General features: G+C 32.2%; 1 protein-coding gene across 1 annotated transcript; it reads left to right on the forward strand.

Moving 5' to 3' along the window:
* Window positions 1–414: 414 nt before the first annotated feature.
* LOC134692817 (alkaline phosphatase-like) lies at window positions 415–17,877 on the forward strand. Its single transcript, XM_063553396.1, has 10 exons — window positions 415–579; window positions 5,437–5,657; window positions 7,007–7,184; window positions 7,791–7,960; window positions 11,369–11,473; window positions 12,775–12,877; window positions 13,347–13,487; window positions 13,974–14,165; window positions 15,150–15,278; window positions 17,512–17,877. Exons 1-10 carry the CDS (start codon window positions 534–536, stop codon window positions 17,808–17,810), a joined length of 1,584 nt encoding a protein of 527 aa, XP_063409466.1. The 5' UTR covers window positions 415–533; the 3' UTR covers window positions 17,811–17,877.
* The last annotated feature ends 5,615 nt before the right edge of the window (window positions 17,878–23,492 follow it).

Consider the following 23,492-nt stretch of genomic DNA (forward strand, 5'->3'; position numbering starts at 1 on the left):
ATATAAGGGCAACATAATGAACGAAAAACAAATATGATGTATAGCAACGAACGACAACTATGGAAAATAGAATAATTAACCAATATACAATAATGATTACAGAAATGGACGATGTACAGAATAAAAATTCGCCTACTTACACAAAAAAGAATACAGAATTAAAAACCCCCATCCATGCAGACCCTCATAAATGTAGTATCAATGATTTTGATATAGAGATATACAATGTATTTGAGTTTTTTTTTTGTCAATTTAAATGCACAAAAAATAGATATATTTACATGCACTTAGTGATAAACTTGACATTTAAATTTATTAACTTCTATTTTGTGTGAAGTAAAGGTTATTATATAACCATCAATCATTTTCATATCTTCTCCTCCACACCTGAATAACTCTTTCCACAATCTGTTTACGACCAATTAGAATAGCACGCTAGTGAAAAGTAATAAATAGTCCATTGACTGCCATATCATATATCATTAGCCTTGTATCTGTGATGATACAGGATCACCGGTCTCTGTCAATTCAGCATGGTATCTCTTTTGGTTTTTCTGTTGCTGTCAATAGTACATGCAGGTAAGAGTTATACGATAAACTTACACATACATGGTAATGGACTAAAATAACATGCTAACCTAATTGAATTAGAATTAGAATAGGCTTCTAACAACCAGGTCTAAAATATGGAGAATAACGGTCTTTTTTTAGTTATAAGATATTCAAGTATTAGCAATTTAAAAACTTGACTGGTTACTCAACTTCTATCTAAAGTGAGAAGCGAGTTACTATAAAAAAAGAGATACCGAGACGTTAAAATAGATTGCCAAAAGACATCTAGAAGGTTCAGGCATAAGGGTTTTGGTAAAGGAGCTCGAGAGGCTTATATTACATGCACTTTAAGTGGTGATGCAAATACATGATAGATGTATGATGAAAGAATAAACCTAAAGGAAATCAAGAATACCTGTATGGATTTATACATAGTCTAAACCCGTAAGGATAAAAAGATAAAAACGCTAGTTTTTTTACAAATAATCTCAATTCCGCGGTTTAATAGTATAAATATATTTACTAAAGTATACTACCCCGAAAAAAAAGAAGAAAACACTGAATAATTGTATTAGCCGCTTGCCTTATGTGTACTTTAACCCAACACACAACATATCTTCAACAGTGATTGTTTTATAAAGCCAAAATACTCCCAATGTTCTAATCTTTTCGGGAAAATATTTTAGAGATTTGTTTCCAATTTTGATTCAAATATTTGAAAAATCTGCAGCTAGAATGCATGTTTATAACCACTTTTTTTAAATAAGTAAAATAATTTTAAGATAGCATAGAAGATAAGTCTGTATTAATTGTTTATAAGACTTAGATAGAGAGAGCTATTTATATTACATAATTTTATGATGTCTTTAGTCTGGTCAAAGGATAAGAGTTGATCTACTAAATTAAACGCTTAATCGTTGAAATTATATAACATGTTTTATCGTCCATTTTAACGTCCAGAGAAATTTCACTTATGGTCCGTGCATGATTGGATTACATATTTCTTATTGGTTATGATCTTGCGGGTCAGCACGAGTTCACGTGTGAGCGCGTTGTGGTCAAGATATCACTATTACTGATCCAAATCTTGCAACATCTTAATATAATTTAGCACTGTAATGGACTTTGTTCTTCTTACTATGGATTTGTATGTTTTATTACTAACTTGTTTTAACCTTTTTGTACTTATTATCGTAAACATTGTGTAAAAGTAATTATATGAATTAAAGAAGCACCTAGTGATCGATGTCAGTGAGATTGTCACCCAACAAACAATATATAACTAAAGGAGGTCTGGATGTAAATGACTCTTTTGAATTTTTTTCCAGTAGCGTTTTGGTCTTCACAATCTTAGTGCAATTAAAGACTGACCATAACTCGAGACTTTGAAATTGGTATCTGCATCATTTCCGATATCTAATAAAGAATTTGAGCAAATAAAATATACACTGGTCGCCTAGGCGATTAATTTGAGTAATTGGCAGCATTTGATTCGTTCGGAATTCATCAGTGTATAACAGTTACTTGAATAAACTTGCAATAAATACCGCAGGAACATAAATCATTCATGCTTGCTTTAAATTAATCTATATTATATTCAACTTTTGTTTAATAAAAATCCTCCGAAGGATATTAATAAGATAAATATATTTGAGATCAAAATCTTATGAACTAATTAGATGAGACGTGCTTGCAATGCGATGTTGAACTTTTTGTAATCTTAAATTTACATCTTGCATTCTCCTAGGAAAATTTAAAAACATTTGCCATGTTTACATTTACAAATATATATTGACCTTCAATTATATATGTAAATATTATTTAACAACAATAATTACTATCTCAAATGGAATGTTTTGTCACAGTTGATTTAATTTCATATACTCTGTTGTTGTTTTTTCTTCTTCTTTGCTTCCTTTTTTATTTCATATTTAGCGTGTTTGACTTTCAACAAAGATAACATTATTTCCTATTTTTTATTTTCGGTCACTACAAAATTTCGGAGTAATCCAGTTTGCTCAGCTTTTTTGTCAAACGATAAACAACATTATGTTACAGTTTATGAATATTTATGAGGTGTTATTTTGCGTTATCAAATTCATACGTATTAAAGTAATGTACTAGTAGTTTAAGATATCATCAAGATTCAGAGCTCATTCATATATGAAGTAAATTAAAGTACGTCTGTCATGTAATGTTCTTGCTATATATAAATTTATGTTTCACCTATATAACTTAATAGAATATTGTAACCCTTTATGTTTCGCAATGCATTAAATCTACTCTGTCGAACCAAATGTAAGGTATGTGTTAACATAAACATATATCTTTTCTACACATGGTACGCTTTTGTCATGAAATTTATTTTTTTCAAATTTGTGCAGATTCAGGGGCGGATCCAGCCATTTTAAAAAGGGGGGTCTCAACCCAGGACAAAGGGGGGTTCCAAATATATGTCCCTATTCAAATGCATTGATCGGCAAAAAAAGGGGGTTCCAACCCCCGGAACCCCCTCCCCTTACCTTGATCCGCCAATGAGTTTGTATACTGCCTTTAATTTTGCAATTAGTCCGACAAACATTTCACGTGTACAAACCCAAGATATTCTTTTTTTCTAAAAAAATAATCTTTTTTTTCCGAAACAAGGACTTCCTTCGTTTTGTCATTAGATTTAATTTATCATTCGTTATATAATATGTATATAAATACTTAGCTTTTAAATATTCGACTATGACAGTTCCGGTTGAAGGTAAAGACATAAAAGTGCTTAGGACATATGAACTTAAAAGTATTGTTTTAATTGTTTGCGGCTTTAGAAATAATGCATCTTTAGTTTCCACAACCGATGAACTAGAGCAACAGTATTAGTGCTGTACTTTTGTTATCCCTTTTGTAGGATTAATTTGAAAACACAATCGAATGATATACTAGAAAGCTGACTATACGGTATGGGCTTTGCTCATTGTTGAAGGACGTACAGTGAACTATAGTTGTTAATGTCTGTGTTATTTTGGTCTTTTATGGACAGTTGTATCATTGGCAATCATACCACATCTTCTTTTTTATATTTGGAAACAATGAAAGTCCTAGTACATAGATGTTCTGTTAAATTAGATCACTAGAACTGACTATTACGATAATGGCCTTGTGAGTCTTGTCAATTCATAAAATCTCAATTGTTGACTAAAATGGAGATTTACAGAACATTAATATTTACTTAACAATGTTGTTAGATATTTGGTGCTCGGGGCTGTATGTACATTGTGGAGGTCAACATATTATAATTACACTTTTTTTTTGTTATATCAAAATGTTTTGTAATGATATCAGACAAGTGTCATATATCCATTCATAATATAAAGTCTATGTACATACTTACATGTCTGTGTTAATTTAATGCATATTCAAACCTTTTATACAGTGTTAGTTATAATTAAATAGTTTTGAAGCGAGAATTTGATGTGCATGTCTGAATACTAATACATATGGTCTGTTAATACGCATATAATGAATGATACTTACATGTTCAGTGGCAAATATTTCGTCTTCAAAATTTGTTTATAACTTATTGAGACTGACTTGTCGGATTTGTTTTACATCATAGTTAGGAAAGTGACTATTCGGATGAATTACTTTTCCTAGAATCCTAACCGATTAGTATCTCATAAACGATATGTTCTTACAACAATAGAAAAAAAATGAAATCATGATGAAAATTTGTCAGAGGTTGAGTAAAGTCCTTTTTGACAGATTTTGTAGTATGACTACATGTTGTGCTGTTAAAGCACTGTCCAATGTAGAGGGGAGGGTAAGCCGCCCACACTTGTGTTTAACCCAACCTCATATATATGTGCCTGTCCCAAGTCATAAGCCTGTAGTTTGAAGGTTGTTCGTTAATGTCTGTCATATTTGTTTTTGTATATTGTTTTGTTATAAATGAGGCCGATAGTTTTTTAGTTGATCGTTTCATATTTTTCAAGTCGAGTCCTTTTACAATATAGGCACCAATACGATTTTTTTTCTGATTGTTGGATGCCGGACTGTTGTTCATAGTTGCAAGCATACTGCATGATCTGCATCTCCTTATTTTTATATATTAACTAGGAGGAAATCTTCCCAAAAGTGTTGTATTCATTTGTAGAAGAGGGACGAAAGATACCAAAGGGACAGTCAAACTCGTAAATCTAAAACAAACTGACAACGCCATGGCTAAAAATGAAAAAGACAAACAGAAAAACAATAGTACACATGACACAACATAGAAAACATTGTAGCATTGCCATAGCTGAAAAAAAGGTCGAGGTTCGTTGGAGGAAATACAACTCTTTGATTTTCGCTTTTCTTTAACTTTGGTCATATCAACTGGATGCCTTTTAGTTATTTGCTTGTTGAGTTGCTGTTTTATTGCCGTATACGTATCCTTTTTTTTTTACATCGACTTTCATTGTTTATTTTTGAATTGCTATGATTATAAACATGATAAATAATTCTGTGTTTTGTGTCAGAAACTAAAGTACTGCACCAGAGATATAAGGGGGAAACTAGATGTTATATATATTAAATAGTCTCAAAGAGTAATTGTATTCAATAGTATTTCGGGTTACTTAGTCTTTAGTTTTCTATGTTGAGTCATGTATCCTATTATTTGTCTTTTTGTCTTTTTCATTTTTAGCCATGGCCTTGTCAGTTTATTTAAGTTCCATGAGTTTGGTTGTCCCTCTACTAGTAGGAAAGATATCGATGCAATTTGTCATGTGAGTTATTGAGTATAATCTGATGTAATAAAAGGATGGGCATCATTAGCTTTAATATAAAGGTGAATACTCGTAGTAAAACAAACTTGAAACAAATCATCAGTTTTTAAGTCACTGTTTGACATTTTAGGTACTGAAGACTGGCATAAGATTGCAAGAGACCTCCTGACACAACAGCTAAAAATTCAAACTAATACAAACAAAGCTAAGAACATAATATTGTTTATTGGTGATGGGATGGGTATGCCTACCATAACCTCTGCCAGGATATATAAAGGCCAACAGATGAAAAAGACTGGCGAAGAAACGGTATTTAAATTTGAAGAATTTCCAAATGTAGCCTTGTCAAAGGTAAGCAACATTCATGTCCATACCAGTAACATGTACTACCAATGTGTTCCTCTATAAAGAAACAGATACACACAAACTTACACTACCAATGTGTCATCTACAATCACACACACACTTACACTGACAATGTGTCATCTACAATCACACACACACTTACACTGGCAATGTGTCATCTACAATCGCACACACACTTACACTGACAATGTGTCATCTACAATTACACACATACACACTTACACTGGCAGTGTGTCGTCTACAAGCACACACACACTTACACTATCAATTTGTCATCTCCAATGACACACACAGCTACACTGGCAATGTATCATCTACAATCACAGACACACTTACACTGGCAATGTGTCATCTCCAATGACACACACACTTACACTGACAATTTGTCATCTACAATCACACACACACTTACACTGACAATTTGTCATCTACAATCACATACACACTTACACTGGCAGTGTGTCGTCTACAAGCACACACACACTTACACTATCAATTTGTCATCTCCAATGACACACACAGCTACACTGGCAATGTATCATCTACAATCACAGACACACTTACACTGGCAATGTGTCATCTCCAATGACACACACACTTACACTGACAATTTGTCATCTACAATCACAGACACACTTACACTTGCAATGTGTCATCTACAATCACACACACACTTACACTGGCAATGTGTCATCTACAATCACAGACACACTTACACTGGCAATGTGTCATCTACAATTACACACGTACTTACACTGGCAATGTGTCATCTACAATTACACACACACTTACACTAACAATGTGTCATCTACAATCACACACACACTTATGAAAAAAGAAGATGTGATATGTGATTGTCAATGATGGCACGGTCCTCTACGGTTACACAGACACACTGACATTATAATTTTTTTTTATGATACTGAAGATATGCATATCTCTCAATTCGATAATTTTTACGATTTAACGTGTGGTGGAACTTATCAATTACCAGCACTACTTATATTTGAGGATGTCCCTTCCATGAAATTTGCATCGCATACAATGTTAGATTTATCTTATCGGACATTTCAGGTTTTCTGAATCTCGGCTAAATGATCATAACTATATAGACATATTCTATTGTTATTTTATTTCATTTTAGTTTTCATCTGGATATGAGTCTAAAATTTAATTAAACTACATGTATAAAAAATTATTTATATATATAGTAAAAGACATAATAAAATTTTTGTGATAGTCGATCCGATCTTAAAATGCATATTTTCTTGTCTCATTAACCACCTTGCAAGAGAGTGTCGAAATTTTGACTTAATAAGTGTGGGTTTTTTTAGACTTACGGAAGTGATAGGCAAATACCGGACTCATCACAAACAGCAACGGCCCTAATGTGTGGAGAGAAGGCCAATTTCTATACTATTGGTGTCAACGACAAAGTGTCACAAGGAGACTGTGCTTCAGAAATACCCAGTAATAAATTGACATCTATATTGGACCATTTCATTGCAGATGGTAAGAAATAAACAAGTAAATAGTTGTCTATAAAATTTTGTTTTATGAGAAATTAGAAAAGATGCGTATTTTAAGATGGATAAGTTTAATAAATGATAAGACGATTGGAATCTTTCCATTCCTAATATTATTTAAAGACTTAAAACTGTCCGACAAGACTGAATGTTAATTCATACAGAATCAAGTCTGCGCTTGCGTCAAAAATTTAAACATAGAAGCTACTTAATCCAGGAAACAGCTGAAATATAAAACCATACATGGAAGGACATTTAGCAACTATATACCATAGAAACGAGATTGGTTTCTTGTCATATTGTCAGATTTTATAGTTCTGAAAAAGTATTTAGGAAACGTAAGAGACTCAGCTTTACTGCTTCTTTTTTTTCTTTCTCCAACACAGTTTATATGAGACCATATGCCATCCACAAGCAAATACCCTTGGAAATCGCTGACATGGCTTTTTAACGTACTCGTAGCGGTAATCTACGGAAGCTTTATTTATTTTTATTTTTTTACATACGGTCAAGGATTTTGCTTTGAATAGTATGTTCCAATGTATTCATAAGTCATGTTCAATTACTGTTATCTATACTACTGTTCTCTTAGGACGTGCTGGAGGGTTTGTTACAACAGCAAGGCTGACGCATGCAACACCAGGCTCGTCTTATGCACATACAGCTAATCGTGCATGGGAATCAAACGAGAAAATGAAAGATGTTCCCGAGAAATGTAAAGACATCGCTTACCAGTTTGTATACGATAATACAAAAATTCAGGTTAACCTTTTGTTTATTACAATTTTATGTCCAATATACATGCATGTGGTATTTCAACTTATTGCTCCGAAAAATGTGTAGTTAAAATTGTATCCTAAACTACCTTGTATGATTCGGACATCTTTTTTAAAATATCATGCCAAATATTAACAAAAATAACACCTTCTGTATGCATCATTGTTTCGGTCAGAGCTTCTCTTGTAATGATCGATGTTCCAATTTTAATTATTTATAATAAAACAACAAAAATCAAAAAATCAAATATCCAAATATACTATCCACACTGATCTGTGTCCACACTTGTTATTTATAAAAATGAAAACAATAAAAATCCTCAGAAAGTATTATTCTTCATAAAATTATTATTCAGATCTATTCATACATTTTAAACTTGCTGGTTTTTACTTCATTATTTTGATTTATTGGCTTGCATTTATTGGGAGAATGTCATTTTGGATACTATACAGAAATAAGAAAAAAAAACAAAGACACAAGAATAAAAATCAGTATAATATATTGTGACCACCATGTGCGTCCTCGACGTCATTGCTCTACGTCTATATAGTATTCGTCGAAATAAATTTAAAAATAGAATGGTTACAAATTTCACGACTTTTATTGTATTCATACATTAAAAATACATCTGATCTTTATTCAACAACCAATAATTTTTTTTCAACAAAACAAAATAAAACTATTGTAAAGCGGTTTTAAAAGCCTTGAACCATTTTATTACAGTTTTACAAGATTTTTTATGCTGATATCATGTTTACCGGTCCTTTCACAATGATTACAGTAGATTTCTATCAGGTTTCATCAACAATGATTGACTGTTTGTATTACAATATCGACACTGTGACACATATCGCACTCAAAGTCCTTAAGCCAAGATGAATTAAATGGGTTTACTGTGTTAAACGAACGTCTGAAACTACTTAATATACTCTATTCTATATTCCATTTTAAGCCGGAGTAAATCATGAAAAAACGTTGATGACGACATTAAATTATGTTTCTGAGCTGATAGACAAAAACACTGTCAGCCAATCAGAAGACGTGTTACATCCTAAATTAAGTTATTAAAAAATAAACCTATTTTCACAGAGATAAAGAATTTTACAAGTATTTGATTCTCAAAGCCATTATGTATATCTATTACATATATACATAATGTTAAACAAAAAAAGAAAATGTCTTTTTAATCATTAGAGAAACAGATTCTTACATAGTTACTCGTGGATTATCGGATTTATCCAATCTCGATAGTTAAATTATAAATTTTAAAGTACTCGCCGAGGCGGCTCGAACTTTAAAATTGATAATTTATCTATCTCGATTGGATAAATCCGATAATCCACTGGTATCAATGTAAGAATCTATATATATATAGTCATTAACATTGTTTCTTTGTCAGTCCGTGCCACTGTTCTATTTTACTGTTTTTGTGTGTTTCTCTGTCCTGTATGTTCTCTCAATAATTTGTATTGGAGTCCTGTCATGTAATGCTGTCATTTTAATGTTAGATTTCACCTTGCCATAAACTTGGGAGGTTTGGCTAGCCACAACACCAGGTTCAACCCACCATTTTTCCTTAAAATGTCCTGTACCAAGTCAGGAAAACGGCAATTGTGATATTGTTCGTTTCTGTTGTGTCGTAGTTCTCCTCTTATATTTGATGTAATTCCCTCAGTTTCAGTTTGTAACCCTGATTTGTTTTTTTCTTAATCGATTTATGAATGTCGAACAGTGGTATACTACTGTTGCCTTTAATCATTGATCGCTACTTAACGCCTATCATCAAATAAATAAATTTTGTGTTTTTACTGTCTTCTGATTGGTTAAAATGATTAGTTTTATTTCCTATGTTGTCAATTTTGATAGGGACACGCCCACTCTGACGTTGTGTATTCATACGCAAACATGTGTGTACGGTTGTTATTGTTAATATAAATAATATAAAAAAGTTCTTTGAGCCTTATTTTTTTAAAGAAATTTATTTATAATGAATGGCAATAATTTATTTTGATTTTATTGAACCATAAAACTAATTTTTGACTTTTCACATTTTACATAATCCGCTTCGCGGATTATTCAATGTGAAGAGTCAAAAATTAGTTTTATGGTTCAATAAAATCAAAATAAATAATAGCCATTCATTAAATATCATATGAAGATGCTAACTTGCAACCTGAAATACCCTGATGCATTGTTGCTCACAAGGTCTACAGGATGAAGTGATTGTGTACTCATTACTGGCCAGGCTTGTTATAACTCGTCCATTTTTGTTAAACAGAAAACACGATTTGAAAGTTTTTAACTTCAAATAATTACATTAGATGTATGTTTCATTATAATACTTTATTTTGATTGGCTAATTGCACATCCATTGTTATTCCGTAAGCAATTGCATCACTCAATAAAACTTTTCATTCATGATAACACGTAGTCCCACAATAAAGTGCACAGGTGAATAAAATACAAAAATTGTAGAATTCGTGTTTTCACGATCAGATGCTAAAACATGTAATTATAAGTATTGAATGCTTCTTTTTGTAACTTTATAGGGGTGTAAAAGCGTTGACCGTGCGCACATTTTTAGTATGAAGCGCTTCCGCGCTTCATACAAAATGTACTTCGGTCAACGCTTTTACACCCCAATAAAGTTACAAAAAGAAGCATTCAATTCTTAAATAATCCGGCTATCACAGGTCCATGAATTTATATTAAATAGTACAACAATGAATTAGGACAATTCATGGTATGGATTTTAAGTGAACATCATTAAACAAAAATCTGAATGGCATCTTACTCATGGATAAATTGTTTCTGTATTTTATCCGTCCTGGCAAATAATGTAAATCTAGAAAATACCATTGGGAAAAATGTTGGTTTGTGAGGATATTGTTTGATATTCAAGATTTCCAAGTAAAAGTAGATTTTATTCAAGGATGTAACTGTTTGATGCATGTACAGACAGTTTTTTTTTAAACAGACTGGGATGGAGAGTTGTCTCATTTGCACTGATATCAAATGGTTTTATATCTATTGATAACAAGAACTAAATCGTCAAAATTCCTAGCTCTCAGTTTTAAACAATAATCGCTAGATAAGTGAAAGGTTTTTATAAAAGAACACTCTGGTCCTAAAGATTAGGTCTTATGTTAAATCTGGAAGTGGGTTAGAAAAGGGCTATTTTCGTGCAACGTGTTTTGTCATTTTTATTTCACATGCAGCCGTGAAAAAGGGTTCGATCTTCACCGTGTTTCGTAATATCTGTAAAAAGAGAAACTTTTAAATTGTTCGTTCATCGTGAAATGGCAATTTTCTTTGCGTTCCTCCATTCAGATACCCTCCCCCTCTTTACGCCCATCCTTGAACCTTGTACTTAAACGTTTTCTATTTGAATAGGTAGCAATGGGTGGAGGAAGAAGACATTTCCTACCTAACACCACAAAAGACCCGGAGTATAACAACAAGTATGGACGTAGAGTAGACGGGCAAGACCTGATAGCAGTAGGTGTAACTGACTATCGATTGTCGAACTTCGAAACAGCGGTTACGTCTTCCTTACTACGCTACGTTGACTTTATGAAAGAGATCCGAGAGATGCGAAGTGCTTGTTGCAGTAATGATAAATTAGCGAAGTAACGTCACCAAGTGCTGTTTTGGAGTTTGATAGATTGTGTGAAGTAGAGACACCTCACATCATACTGTAGACATAAAATGTTTAAGTACAAGGGATGATCGTCTCTTCTGATTTGTTTTTTTGTAATATGTTTTATTGCTCTTCTTTTACTTTTTCAGTAACAAAACGACCACTATACATTTTAAGATTCAAATGATGTATAGTAACTTAAATAAACCTTGCATTCACACACATGTAATTTTAACAGGGCACAAATACTGCAGACTTTTGATTATTTCATTTTTATAGTCGGTATCAGGATCTTTTCTGTTAATATAATGTTTCTTGGAAAAACATTATATTAGACAGTATTTAAAACCATAACTTAATATACAATGTCGATTAAAATACTTCAAACGATATCTTTCATCTTTTGACATATGCTTTACCCTTTTACATGTAAAAAAAAGGCCTATATAAAGGCCTATGCGGTATGGGCTTTGCTCATCGTTGAAGGCCGTACGGTGACCTATAGTTGTTAATGTCTGTGCTATTTTGGTCTCTTGTGGACAGTTGGCAATCATACCACATCTTCTTTTTTATACTATAGACGTGACTGAGTCACTAGTTTTTTCTTCCAGATAAAGAACCGAATTCAAATTTGAAAGTATCAGAATGTAATTTTAAATGAAAATGGTTCTTGCTGCCAATCAATTGTAAAAACTTAGTCGACTTTCACTACTATAAGAAAGTAACTTACAACTATATTTGCAAAGAGACGAATAGAAAGAAAGACTTAGTATTACACAAAAACAAAAACAGAAGATAACCTTTTGTATTTGAATTGAATTATTATCAAATAATAACTTAGAACTATCGTTGTTTTACAAAAATGCTCGTATAAAGCTTGTATGTTTTCAATTGTGTTGAGTAATCTATATTTTGACGTTGGAAATGACTTTTATCAAAATAGAACATGCAATTTGTAATGAAATCTTATCTCAAGAAAACTAAAAGAAAAAAGCTACATGATGTATATAAGGTTTAGGTCAGTTTCGATTTAATTACAATCTCTTCATATTGCATTGCACATATCAGTTACACTTGAAGTAAATTTGAAGGTGGAAAGACCTGTAACTTACACAAAGAGAAAATATTTAGTACCCAAGATTGAAATTTTATTTTTTAGGAATGGCAAAAAAAACAAGGTGCTAAAGGACGGAATCACAGATATGTTTGGAATAAAGGAGAGTTTGATTCTGTAGATCCTCAGACAACAGATTATTTACTTGGTTCGTAAATTATAAAAAAAAATCAAGTAATCTTAATATTACACAAATGTGAAATAATGGATTGTTCAAAATATATTCAGATCCCTTGAGGGTGACGGTCAAATTTTATTTGTCAAGTATGGCGCCAAAACTGTTCAAAGCCATATGTATGTGAAATAAAACATATTTTTGCAGTAAAAAATCTTCTTTGTCAACTATCCAACCTCTAAAATATATGATACATGTATATAAGCAGTAGATTACTACATTGAAGGAAATATAAGAGTATTATAAATGTAAGAATTTCTGCCATTTTATATTGAAAAAAGCGCAAATGTGCTCGCATACTTAAGTTAGTTTGCAAGCGTGTGGCCAGTATTTTTAAAATTGTAGTTTCAAATTTTTCGGATCGTCATCAATGACAATTCTATATGCTCACTATAGTTTTATTAAAAAATTGTTATACTTACTGTTTTCATGTGCATTATAGGTCTTTTTGAATACAGTCATATGCAGTATGAAGTTGATCGTGACACGTCAAGTGTTGGAGAACCTAGTATTACTGAAATGGTAGAAAAGGCTATCAGAATACTTAAAAAGAATTCAAACGGATTTTTCCTTTTAGTTGAAGGTTTGCAATAAGCTATATGGATGGTTTTTACATTGATTACCCGTGTCATATTTTCAGATTTCAATATTTGATAACCTCCTTGAAAAAGACAAACAATAGTACACATGACACAACATAGAAAACTAAAGAATACACAACACGATAAATAGTGTAATTCGGTAGGTCACATATAAAGTTACATTTGTCACACGAATCATTCAAATATATTGAACAGACACATTTATTTCTCAAAGAAATGATTTGTATCAAAAATGTCAAGTCGAACCTTATTTTTAAACTGTATTAATCATATTATGTTAAAAAAACAACATTTATTTTCTATATTCAAGCACTAGTTTAATTGAGATCTAAATCATTTAAAAGACGATAGTAAGAAAGAAAGGTTTTTTAAAGATTTTTTATATCAAAATCCAAGGAGAGACAAAATTTTAGGAAACATGTAAATCTAAGCAGTGCAAATCTATAAATGGAAGTTCGTAATTTCAGGGAGTAACATCGATATTGCCCACCATGATTCTCTTGCTGCTAAAGCTTTAACAGAGACAGTGTCATTGGATAAGGCTGTCACCAAAGCACTTGAATTGACCAATGAAGAGGATACACTGGTGATAGTGACAGCGGATCATTCTCACGTGTTCAGTATGGGCGGATACAATTACAGGGGAAATGACATTTTAGGTATGTTAATATATTCACTGCTATGAAATAATGTATTTTCCTACTGATTGAAAAGAACGAAATCATTGTGTTGCACAACCAAGCAATGTTAAGCTGCGTTTAGAAATACGATAAAACTGCCGCATACTATTAAAGATTGAACCATTTTTTACAATTGCCTCCCGTCTGAAAAAATTTTAATTGTTTATGGTTGATTGTTAAACATTGAATCGTTATAACAGCTTTTACGCAATTTTAAGATAAGGTACAATTTCATTTTGTATAACATTTAACATGCCGGAAAACAAGCTGCGAAAACAAATACATTAAGACCTGGTTTTTCAAGACGTGCATTTAAAAAAAATGTAGTCAAATGAAAATATACTCGTTTTTGTATGGATGAATGATTTTTGGTTTGTGAATGTCTCGAAATTATCCAATCAGTCAATTTGCAATTATGTCTGTACGACGCGGTTCCTACTATTACATGCATCTGGGGATCTATATTATATTTACTCTGAAAGGGTTTTAAAATATTGACAGTGCAAATTGAAAATGTAGTTGAAATCATCCCTTCGTAAATTTTACGGACGCCATCACGAGTTGGTTGACCGTTATGGAATTACCGTTTCACGAATGATATCGGATATGTTCCTTACGTCGTATCAACAATTCCCTTCCCATTCATGAATTTGACCTACCGAATTAGACTATTTACCGGATTTGTAATCACATAAGCAACACGACGGGTGCCGCATGTGGAGCAGGATCTGCTTACCCTTCCGGAGCACCTGAGATCACCCCTAGTTTTTGGTGGGGTTCGTGTTGTTTATTCTTTAGTTTTCTATGTTGTGTCATGTGTACTATTGTTTTTCTGTTTGTCTTTTTCATTTTTAGCCATGGCGTTGTCAGTTTGTTTTAGATTTACGAGTTTGACTGTCCCTTTGGTATCTTTCGTCCCTCTTTTAAGTCAATTCCAAGAATATGTTTGTCTTTTTATTGTAGGACTAGCGAACCCAATTGACTATGAGCCACCATTAGATGGAATGCCATATACAACTCTTAATTATGCAAACGGACCTGGTGTTAATTTCACAAGTGGAAAAAGACCTAATCTGACAAACGTTGATACAAGTGAGTCACTTTATTTCTATTGTTGAATGCTTTGAATCTGATATATAACTGACATGATTTGTCAAGTGCAGATAATTGGAAGAAAATAAAAAGAAGAAAAAAAGAAATGAAGGATTTGTTAGTTGCTGACAGCTACGCGACATTAAGCGCCATAAAAACCTGCTTCAATTTTCATTTGCACTCTATTATGTTTAAATTAAAAATAAGTCCGAGTCGTTGCGTCCGCAGCGGCTTTATATATTCATATATTCAATATCATTAGAAACGCCTAACTAATTTACCAAACCAAAAAACAAATAAAAACATATGTATAGAATATATAAATGCGTGGGTCAACTTTGCCTGAAGAAGTTCATCAACAGAAAACTCAATAAAACATAGATTGTACAAAACAGCATCGTACTATTAACTACTGATTAACGTATATCCGTGGTAGTGAGACCATTTTGAATTGGGTGCGTTTCAATTGATAATCTAGATTATTACATACTTCATCATTTATACAACGAGAGCAGTATTCTATAACCAAATGGAGAGGTTTCAATCGCCATTTTTTCCAAAAGCTAAAAAATAAGTGCGAATTAGACAGTAAATAAACTCATCATACATATCAGGATTGAAATTTGAACGCATTTAAAACAAGCTTTTAAAATGCCTAGAGGACAAAATTCAAAATCGAAAAGCAGTTGCATAATACAGGAAACGAGATTCTCTAATTTTTGTACTATTTAAACATTTCCTGAGCGGTGTGAAAAATCTGTTCTCGGCAAATGATTAGTCGAAATTTGATTATGACGTCTAAATGTTTTGTTTTCTTCTGAATTTTCCTATTGTGACGTCATGAAAAAGTCGACAATGCCTGATGACGTCGCATATACAGAACAACAACATCTAAATAAAGGAAACAAAGAAGAAAACACACATAAACAAATAGTTCGTGCATAGTGATACCAAACATAACAAATTTTCTAACAAGATAAAAATAATCTGTTTTGCATTTTATAAAAAGAATATCTTCCAATTAATTTCTGTTGTCCAATATTCAATATCGATAAGGATTTAAAATAAACATGCCTAGAGGTTAAATCAGACTAAACTCATATTCTTTGTAATCAACCAGACTCAGTAGAATATCTATTATTTCAAAACAAGAATGACAAAAGAAACAGGTCTAAAAAAAATACAATTTGCAACTTTTTGCGATTGCCATAAAAGTGAGAGGTTTTACTTTAGCTAGCTATAAAATCAGGTTCAATCCACTTTTTTCTACATAAGAAAATGGATGTACCAGGTCAGGAATATGACAGTTGTTATACATTCATCTGATGTGTATGAGCTTTTGATTTTGCCATTTGATAAGGGACTTTCCGCCTTGAAGTTCAGTATATTTATGATTTAACTTTATACTAGTAAATAAACACATGCTGAATATTTTTGTGTATTTTTAAATATATTTATAGATTATTACATGGCATTTTCCATATGGCCCTGGTATCAGCCCTATACTCCCATATCAAGCCAGAGGGCTTTAGCCCGAGGGCTTGATATGGGTCGTGGGCTGATACAATGGACCATATGAAAAATGACATGTAATAATCTATTTATCACATATTTTTAAGCAAGAGAAAACAAATAGCTTACATTACATCAAAATGATTATGTTTGATATTTCATCAAAAATCAAAAAGATATTTAACAAAAAAAATTAAAAAAATGTACTGTATCACTGGGAGTTAAAAAAAAAGTTCGTATCACAGTAGGTAAACAACGTTTTGTGAAAAGTTTCAGAAATAATTAACAATAAATACATTAATTCTAAGAATTGCAAATATTAAACGACTTTAAAGTGTTACATTACAAATGTTTAAAAATGCTTAAGAAGAATCCTACATCGCTACTCATTCCAGTGTGGCGTCATATATTTTCTAAATTCTTTATGACGTCAAAATTTTAAGGGAACTTTTGTGATTTTCACTGTTGATTTCTACTTTTTTCTTCTACAGCAGATTCGTAACTTTCTAAATTTCTTTCATCGTGTTCAACTTGTTTACAAATAGTCCTTGATTGACTGGTAACCGGAAGTTAAAACTCGGGGGCTTGATATTGATTTCGAGGGCTGATATCGATATCGGCCCCGAGGGCTGATAACCAACCTTGACTTCCGGCTATTATTGGCCATGCAAAAACGTACATATCAGTACAAAATATGTGATAAACCTATATAACATTGTAGCGTCCTTTGATTACATTCCTCAAGCTGCCGTGCCAGTAGAATATGAAACACATGGAGGTGAGGATGTCCCTATATTCTCCAAGGGACCAATGTCACACTTGCTTAACGGTGTAAAGGAACAGCATTATGTTGCCCACGTGATGCAGTATGCAGCTTGTGTGGGAGATTTTAAAGATGACAGTCATTGTAAAAATACAGAACCTAAACCCACGTGTTCTGCTTGTTCGATTACATGGGATCAAGTAACATTATTCCTGAGTTTAATAGGGATTTACCTTCGACAATTCTGTTTTGTGTGATTGCTTTTATATCATTTTATAACAAACAACATTTTCATTCATTACATTAGTCATTTGTCACAACCGGTAGTAAAAGTATTTTAACGAATTGTGTATTTTTTATTTTTTACATTTAAAAAAAAGAGAGACAAAAGATACCAAAGGGACAGTCAAACTCATAAATTCAAAAACAAACTGACAACGCCATGGCTAAAAAAGTAAAAAGACAAACAGACAAACAATAGTACACATGACACAACATAAAAAAACTAAAGAATAAATAACACGAACCAAAAAAATAAAAGCAACAGTACGTAGTATACCGCTGATCGAAATTCATAAATCGATTAAGAAAAACAAAACAAATCCGGGTTACAAACTAAAACTTATGGAAACGCAGCAAATATAAGAGGAGAACACAACAGAAACACAACATTAAAATGTAACACACACATAAACTAACTATAATATGACAATGGCTATTTTCCTGACTTGGTACATGACATTTTAAGAAAAAAAATGGTGGGTTGAACCTGGTTTCGCGGCATGCAAAACCTCCCGATGTTAAGGTAATGTTAAACATAACATTAAAATGACAGCATTACATGACAGGACTACAATACAAATAAATGGGAGAACATATAGGACAGTGAAACACACGAATAACAGCTAACAAAAGGTATCATCTGAAATCAAACATCTGTCTTCACTTGACATTAAACGAAAAAAATAGAAAGGAAATGAAGAAGAGTATAGCTGTGAGAGGCACTTTGAATTGTTTTACAATTTTCACACAAGGTCTTGAAACTTTTAATTGAAGATGTTGAGTTATTATGTGTAGCAATGATTTTAAGATCATACGGGGATCTAAGTTTTAATTCGATTTTTAGCATAAAGTGTACAGCTTGGTTTAAGACCATCATAGTACATTCAAATACACTTTGTCTTAACATCGTAACAATAATACATTACATAGATATAGGAAGAAGTGGTGTGAGTGCCAATGAGACAACTCTCCATCCAAATAACAATTTAAAAAGTAAACCATTATAGGTTAAAGTACGGCCTTCAACACGGAGCCTTGGCTCACACCGAACAACTAGCTATAAAGGGCCCCAAAATTACTAGTGTAAAACCATTCAAACGGGAAAACCAACGGTCTAATCTATATAAACAAAACGAGAAACGAGAAAAACGTATATATTACATAAACAAACGACAACTACTGTACATCAGATACATGTACATTTCAAATAAAGGATCAACAGTTAAAGGTTAAAATCATTTCTTCTTTTTAACTTTGGTTTAATCGGTTTCCGTTCTCTAAGTTTAGCACAACACTCAGATCAAAAATATATAGGAAGATGTGGTATGATTGCCAATGAGTATGAATTTTGGTAGCGTCACTTTTGTTATTCTTGAGTTATGTCCCTTTATAATGTTATACACAAACGGGGGCTTCAGCTGTAACCCGTAGACCCATTCTCCATTTACTAGTTTATCATTTTGGTTTTTAAGCGCGTAAATTGAATCTTGTTTTTTTATTTTTCTCATCTTTAAGGCCATTAAAAAGTCATACCTCGACGACTCGATGTAGTTGGTGATGATTTAATGACTTATATAATTTAATTTCGTTACTTTGTGGTTCCCTTTGTTCTCATTTCTGCTGTAATATGTGATGATCCTAGCTGTCTTATTTCAAAATTTTACAGGAGCCACTTTTCAGTGGACTATTTGTTTGATTGCTGTCAGGAGTATATATGTTTTCGAAAGTGTAAAGTAAACTTATTTTCTATCCTGAAAATCATTGTTTCACAAATCAATTTTTGTTTATCGGTGCTATTATTAAAACACACTACTAGTATATTGTTTTGTAATCTAATTTGTTGAAAATGTTAAACATTCTTCAAATCTGAGTTTAATCAATAAACGTCGACTCGATATGTTCCAATCTGCACATGCAACTTCTGCACCCGTGAACAATAAAAAGATGGTTTCGTCCTCTCTGTTTACGACACTTTAGATAACCAAAACTGTAAAGTTAAGTGACTGAAACAATGTAATGGGTCCTCCAAAACTCTCAACTGCAGTAAGATGACAGATTATCAGCATGAGAGAAGCAGATATGTCGCTGTGACAAATTGCACGTTTTGTTGGTCATCATCATTCCACTAAGTCATTTTGTGAATAAAAATCGGCAACAGATAAAGTTAAAGACCTACTGAGATCAGGAAGACTCCTTATAACATAAGATAGGGTAAACTAAGTCTGATGAAGGTTGGTCAGAAGGAAACCCTTAGCAAACAGAATAATACTAGCGGTTGTCTTACATGAGACTTTAAACAATATCTGTTCGAAATTGACCCTTATCGTGCGAAAAGACCATTTCGGGCACCTTTTCTTATGTAGAGACATAAATGGCCCGTATCCAATGGTGCAGAGCTTGCCACCGTTAGAAATTAGCACCTTGAATGAAGACCCATTAGTCCAATGAACGTCGATTTATCTTCCTTGACCTGATCGTAGCCCAAGTTCGAACCATATCGTGCAAATATGTGACACTATTAGGCGTAAAGTGAGCAAAAGGTCACCATCAGTTCCAAAACGTCATGAAATAGACAATCCACTTTATATATGAAATGGTTGTTGTTACCTCAGTAACAAATTCGTCGATTGGTGGCATGCATGAAATGACGTTAAGAGACGGTTATTCTTGTGACTGGAGGCTGCACCAAGTATTGATTCTTTGGTGCATAACGATCAAGCATGATGTGAACAATCTTAAGATTTAATTTTTAAATGTCTAACATTGTTCGATTACAGAAAAAAATGTTAAATGCATTTTTGTGTATAAAAATTACTTCATTTTGTTATCACAACTTTGGTTGATTTAAACATATTTTAAACTATTTATTATCAAACTCTATAAAAAAATGAGGCTTTTTTTCCAAGGTTGAAAAATTAAGGTGTTGCAATACTTATTTCCATGTGTATATTTTACAATAGGATTTCAATAATCTGAAAAAAATAAAAATAGCTCATTATAATTGTTTTGAGTTCCAAGCGTTTTTCTTTGAAAAGTTTATTAACACTTGATCGTTCATTGACATTGACTTTCAGGAAAGTACTTTGATAACTTTTTATAAAATAGCTACAAAAGCTAACTTATCTTTCAGTCTACTATGTTCCCGGTCATATGTCTCTTACCAACTGTTAAGACACTGTCGAATCATTATTTACTTTGTATGAAGTTTTTAAAACCCCTTAATTATGAATACAAGTATCAACGGATTGTTATTCCTATGATTGTCGTCAGATTGGTTAAAATAAATGCATTAAATACTTCCGATAATGTTCCTGAAATTTTATCATTTTCCTCATTTGTTTCAGTCTTATTAAATGTAATGGCAGTAACAAACAACAAAATCAGAATATTGAATTTAGCTATTCAACTTAAACCTCAATGTCAATGATCACGGATAAAAAAAACTCTACTTCTTTGTTACATGATCTCGACCTCCATTTCTCCTTATGAACCAAAGACCATACATCAAATGAAGTTCTATACCAGTATGACTTACGGAATATATCTTACACTAAAACGCTATTTATATCAAAAAGAAATGAGATGTAGTACTTTTAATAAATATAATCAGATTGCTTTGGTAAATTGAATAGTTATCAAAGGTACCAGGCTTATAACGTGATTCGCCAGACGCGAGTTTTGTATACGTATGACTCAGCAGTGACGCTCAGATACAAATAGTAAAACAAAAAACACGTCTAAAATTGAAGAGCATTTAGAACCAAAAAATTCCTAAATAATATGCCAAATACGGATGAGGTAATCTTTGCCGGGGATAAGAAAATCCTCATTATTTTGAATAATTGATACTTTTGTAAACTTTTGTGAAATAATAAAAATGAATATATCATTAATATCAATACCAACACCGAAGTGCTGACTACTATACTGTTTATAAATCACGCATCTACGACTAAATTATCAATCGGTACACATCCAACATCCAATGGATTAAGTGTAAAGACGTCGTAAACAGTCAGAGAAAAACATGACCTTGTGCAATGCAAGATACATGTATATACAGATTGTAGATCCTTGACTGTGTATATGTATATTACAATAATATTTATAAAAAAGAAGATGTGGTATGAGTGCCAATAATACATCTCTCCACAAGAAAACAAAAAAGACACAGAAATGAGCAAATATAGATCATCGTACGTCCTTCAAGTTACGTTTGCTTTTAATTTACTGATAACAAAATCAATATTAATACCAAAAAACAATATTCCGTGATATAATTACAGTGTTAAATAAGTAACCTGTTAGAATAATTTTATTTAAAGTATCTATAAGTTTACCAGGACTGTAGCTTTTAACAGTTTTCCCATCGTAGTAGCACTGTCCACATTTCCTATGTGTTAAGTTGCATCATAATGTGTTTGCAAATTAGGAAATATGATTAAATGACTCGATGATGTTTGAGTATTGTAATTGAGATAGCACTATATGTATTAATTACAAAAATAACCAATATTTGCATGACTTTACAGTACATGTTTGTTGGTGAAATAAGCTCATACATGTACCACATCTTCTTATTCATAATATATCATTTGTATATCCAAGGAATTGTATATCTTAATAGATGATTCCTTGGTATATCGCAACCAGAGTCTTCCACGACTCCAAAACTTCGCTTGATCACGTAGCCTTAACTTTTTTATACGATGCAATGGGAAATGTTTTAAAAACTATAAATGTGTAATGTGATTAGCAGATAACGATACAAACTAAATAAATTGGTTCGCTAGAAAGTCTTTTTTTCCCCCTTGTGTTATGTCCAAACACATATCGTTAGGTGCATTTAGAGGGTTTTTTTTTGTGATCTGTGGTAAAAAGTACTCACGTGTTTTCCTCTATTATATCTTGATCATGGCGACCCATTTTCATAAGGAGTAGGATTGTTTATAAAAGTAAATTAATTTTTCATCTTCTATAAAAATGTGCTGCAAAATCAATTTGATGTAACAAGCAATAATGTGTAAAACTTCGTAAGAACAGTTGAGATCCCCCTTTTGAGTTGTACTAAACATGTGATGATATTCTTAAATAATATATGATAAAGTATCAGAATGTCAAACATGAATTTCAAACATAAAAGGTATAAAGTAAAATCACAAGAATACTGAACTAATAGGAAAACCCCAAACGAATGGACAACAACAGTCTTATTCCTGACTTGGTACAACCATTCCCAAATGTAGAAATTCTGATTCGAAAAAGTAAAGCGTCAGTTTTTTTTTGTTTTTTTTTTGTTTTTTTTTAGACTTCTATCTTTTCTCATTTACCTTGTATTTTTGTGTTTTTGTTTATACTTTAGTAATGTTATACCTGTGCGTTGATCTTTACTTTGGACACGTACATTTAAACAAACTGAATGAGGTATTTAAATTCGTTCAGATGGTATTGTGTTCTATATAATGTGTATACCTTCGGTTACTAACCTTTATCACCTTGAACATGTTGAAGAAGCACACAATAGTTAAAAACCGACAACTTCCGCAGGGATGATTTTAAGAAACAATAAGTAGAAAAAAAAAATTCTAAAAAGATCAGAGGTAAGTTTTACTTTAAATCAATCTGAACAAGCTAAAATAATAAGCACAACAGATCGA

The sequence above is a fragment of the Mytilus trossulus genome, chromosome 12, assembly GCF_036588685.1.
Source record: "Mytilus trossulus isolate FHL-02 chromosome 12, PNRI_Mtr1.1.1.hap1, whole genome shotgun sequence".
NCBI classification, from domain to species: domain Eukaryota; kingdom Metazoa; phylum Mollusca; class Bivalvia; order Mytilida; family Mytilidae; genus Mytilus; species Mytilus trossulus.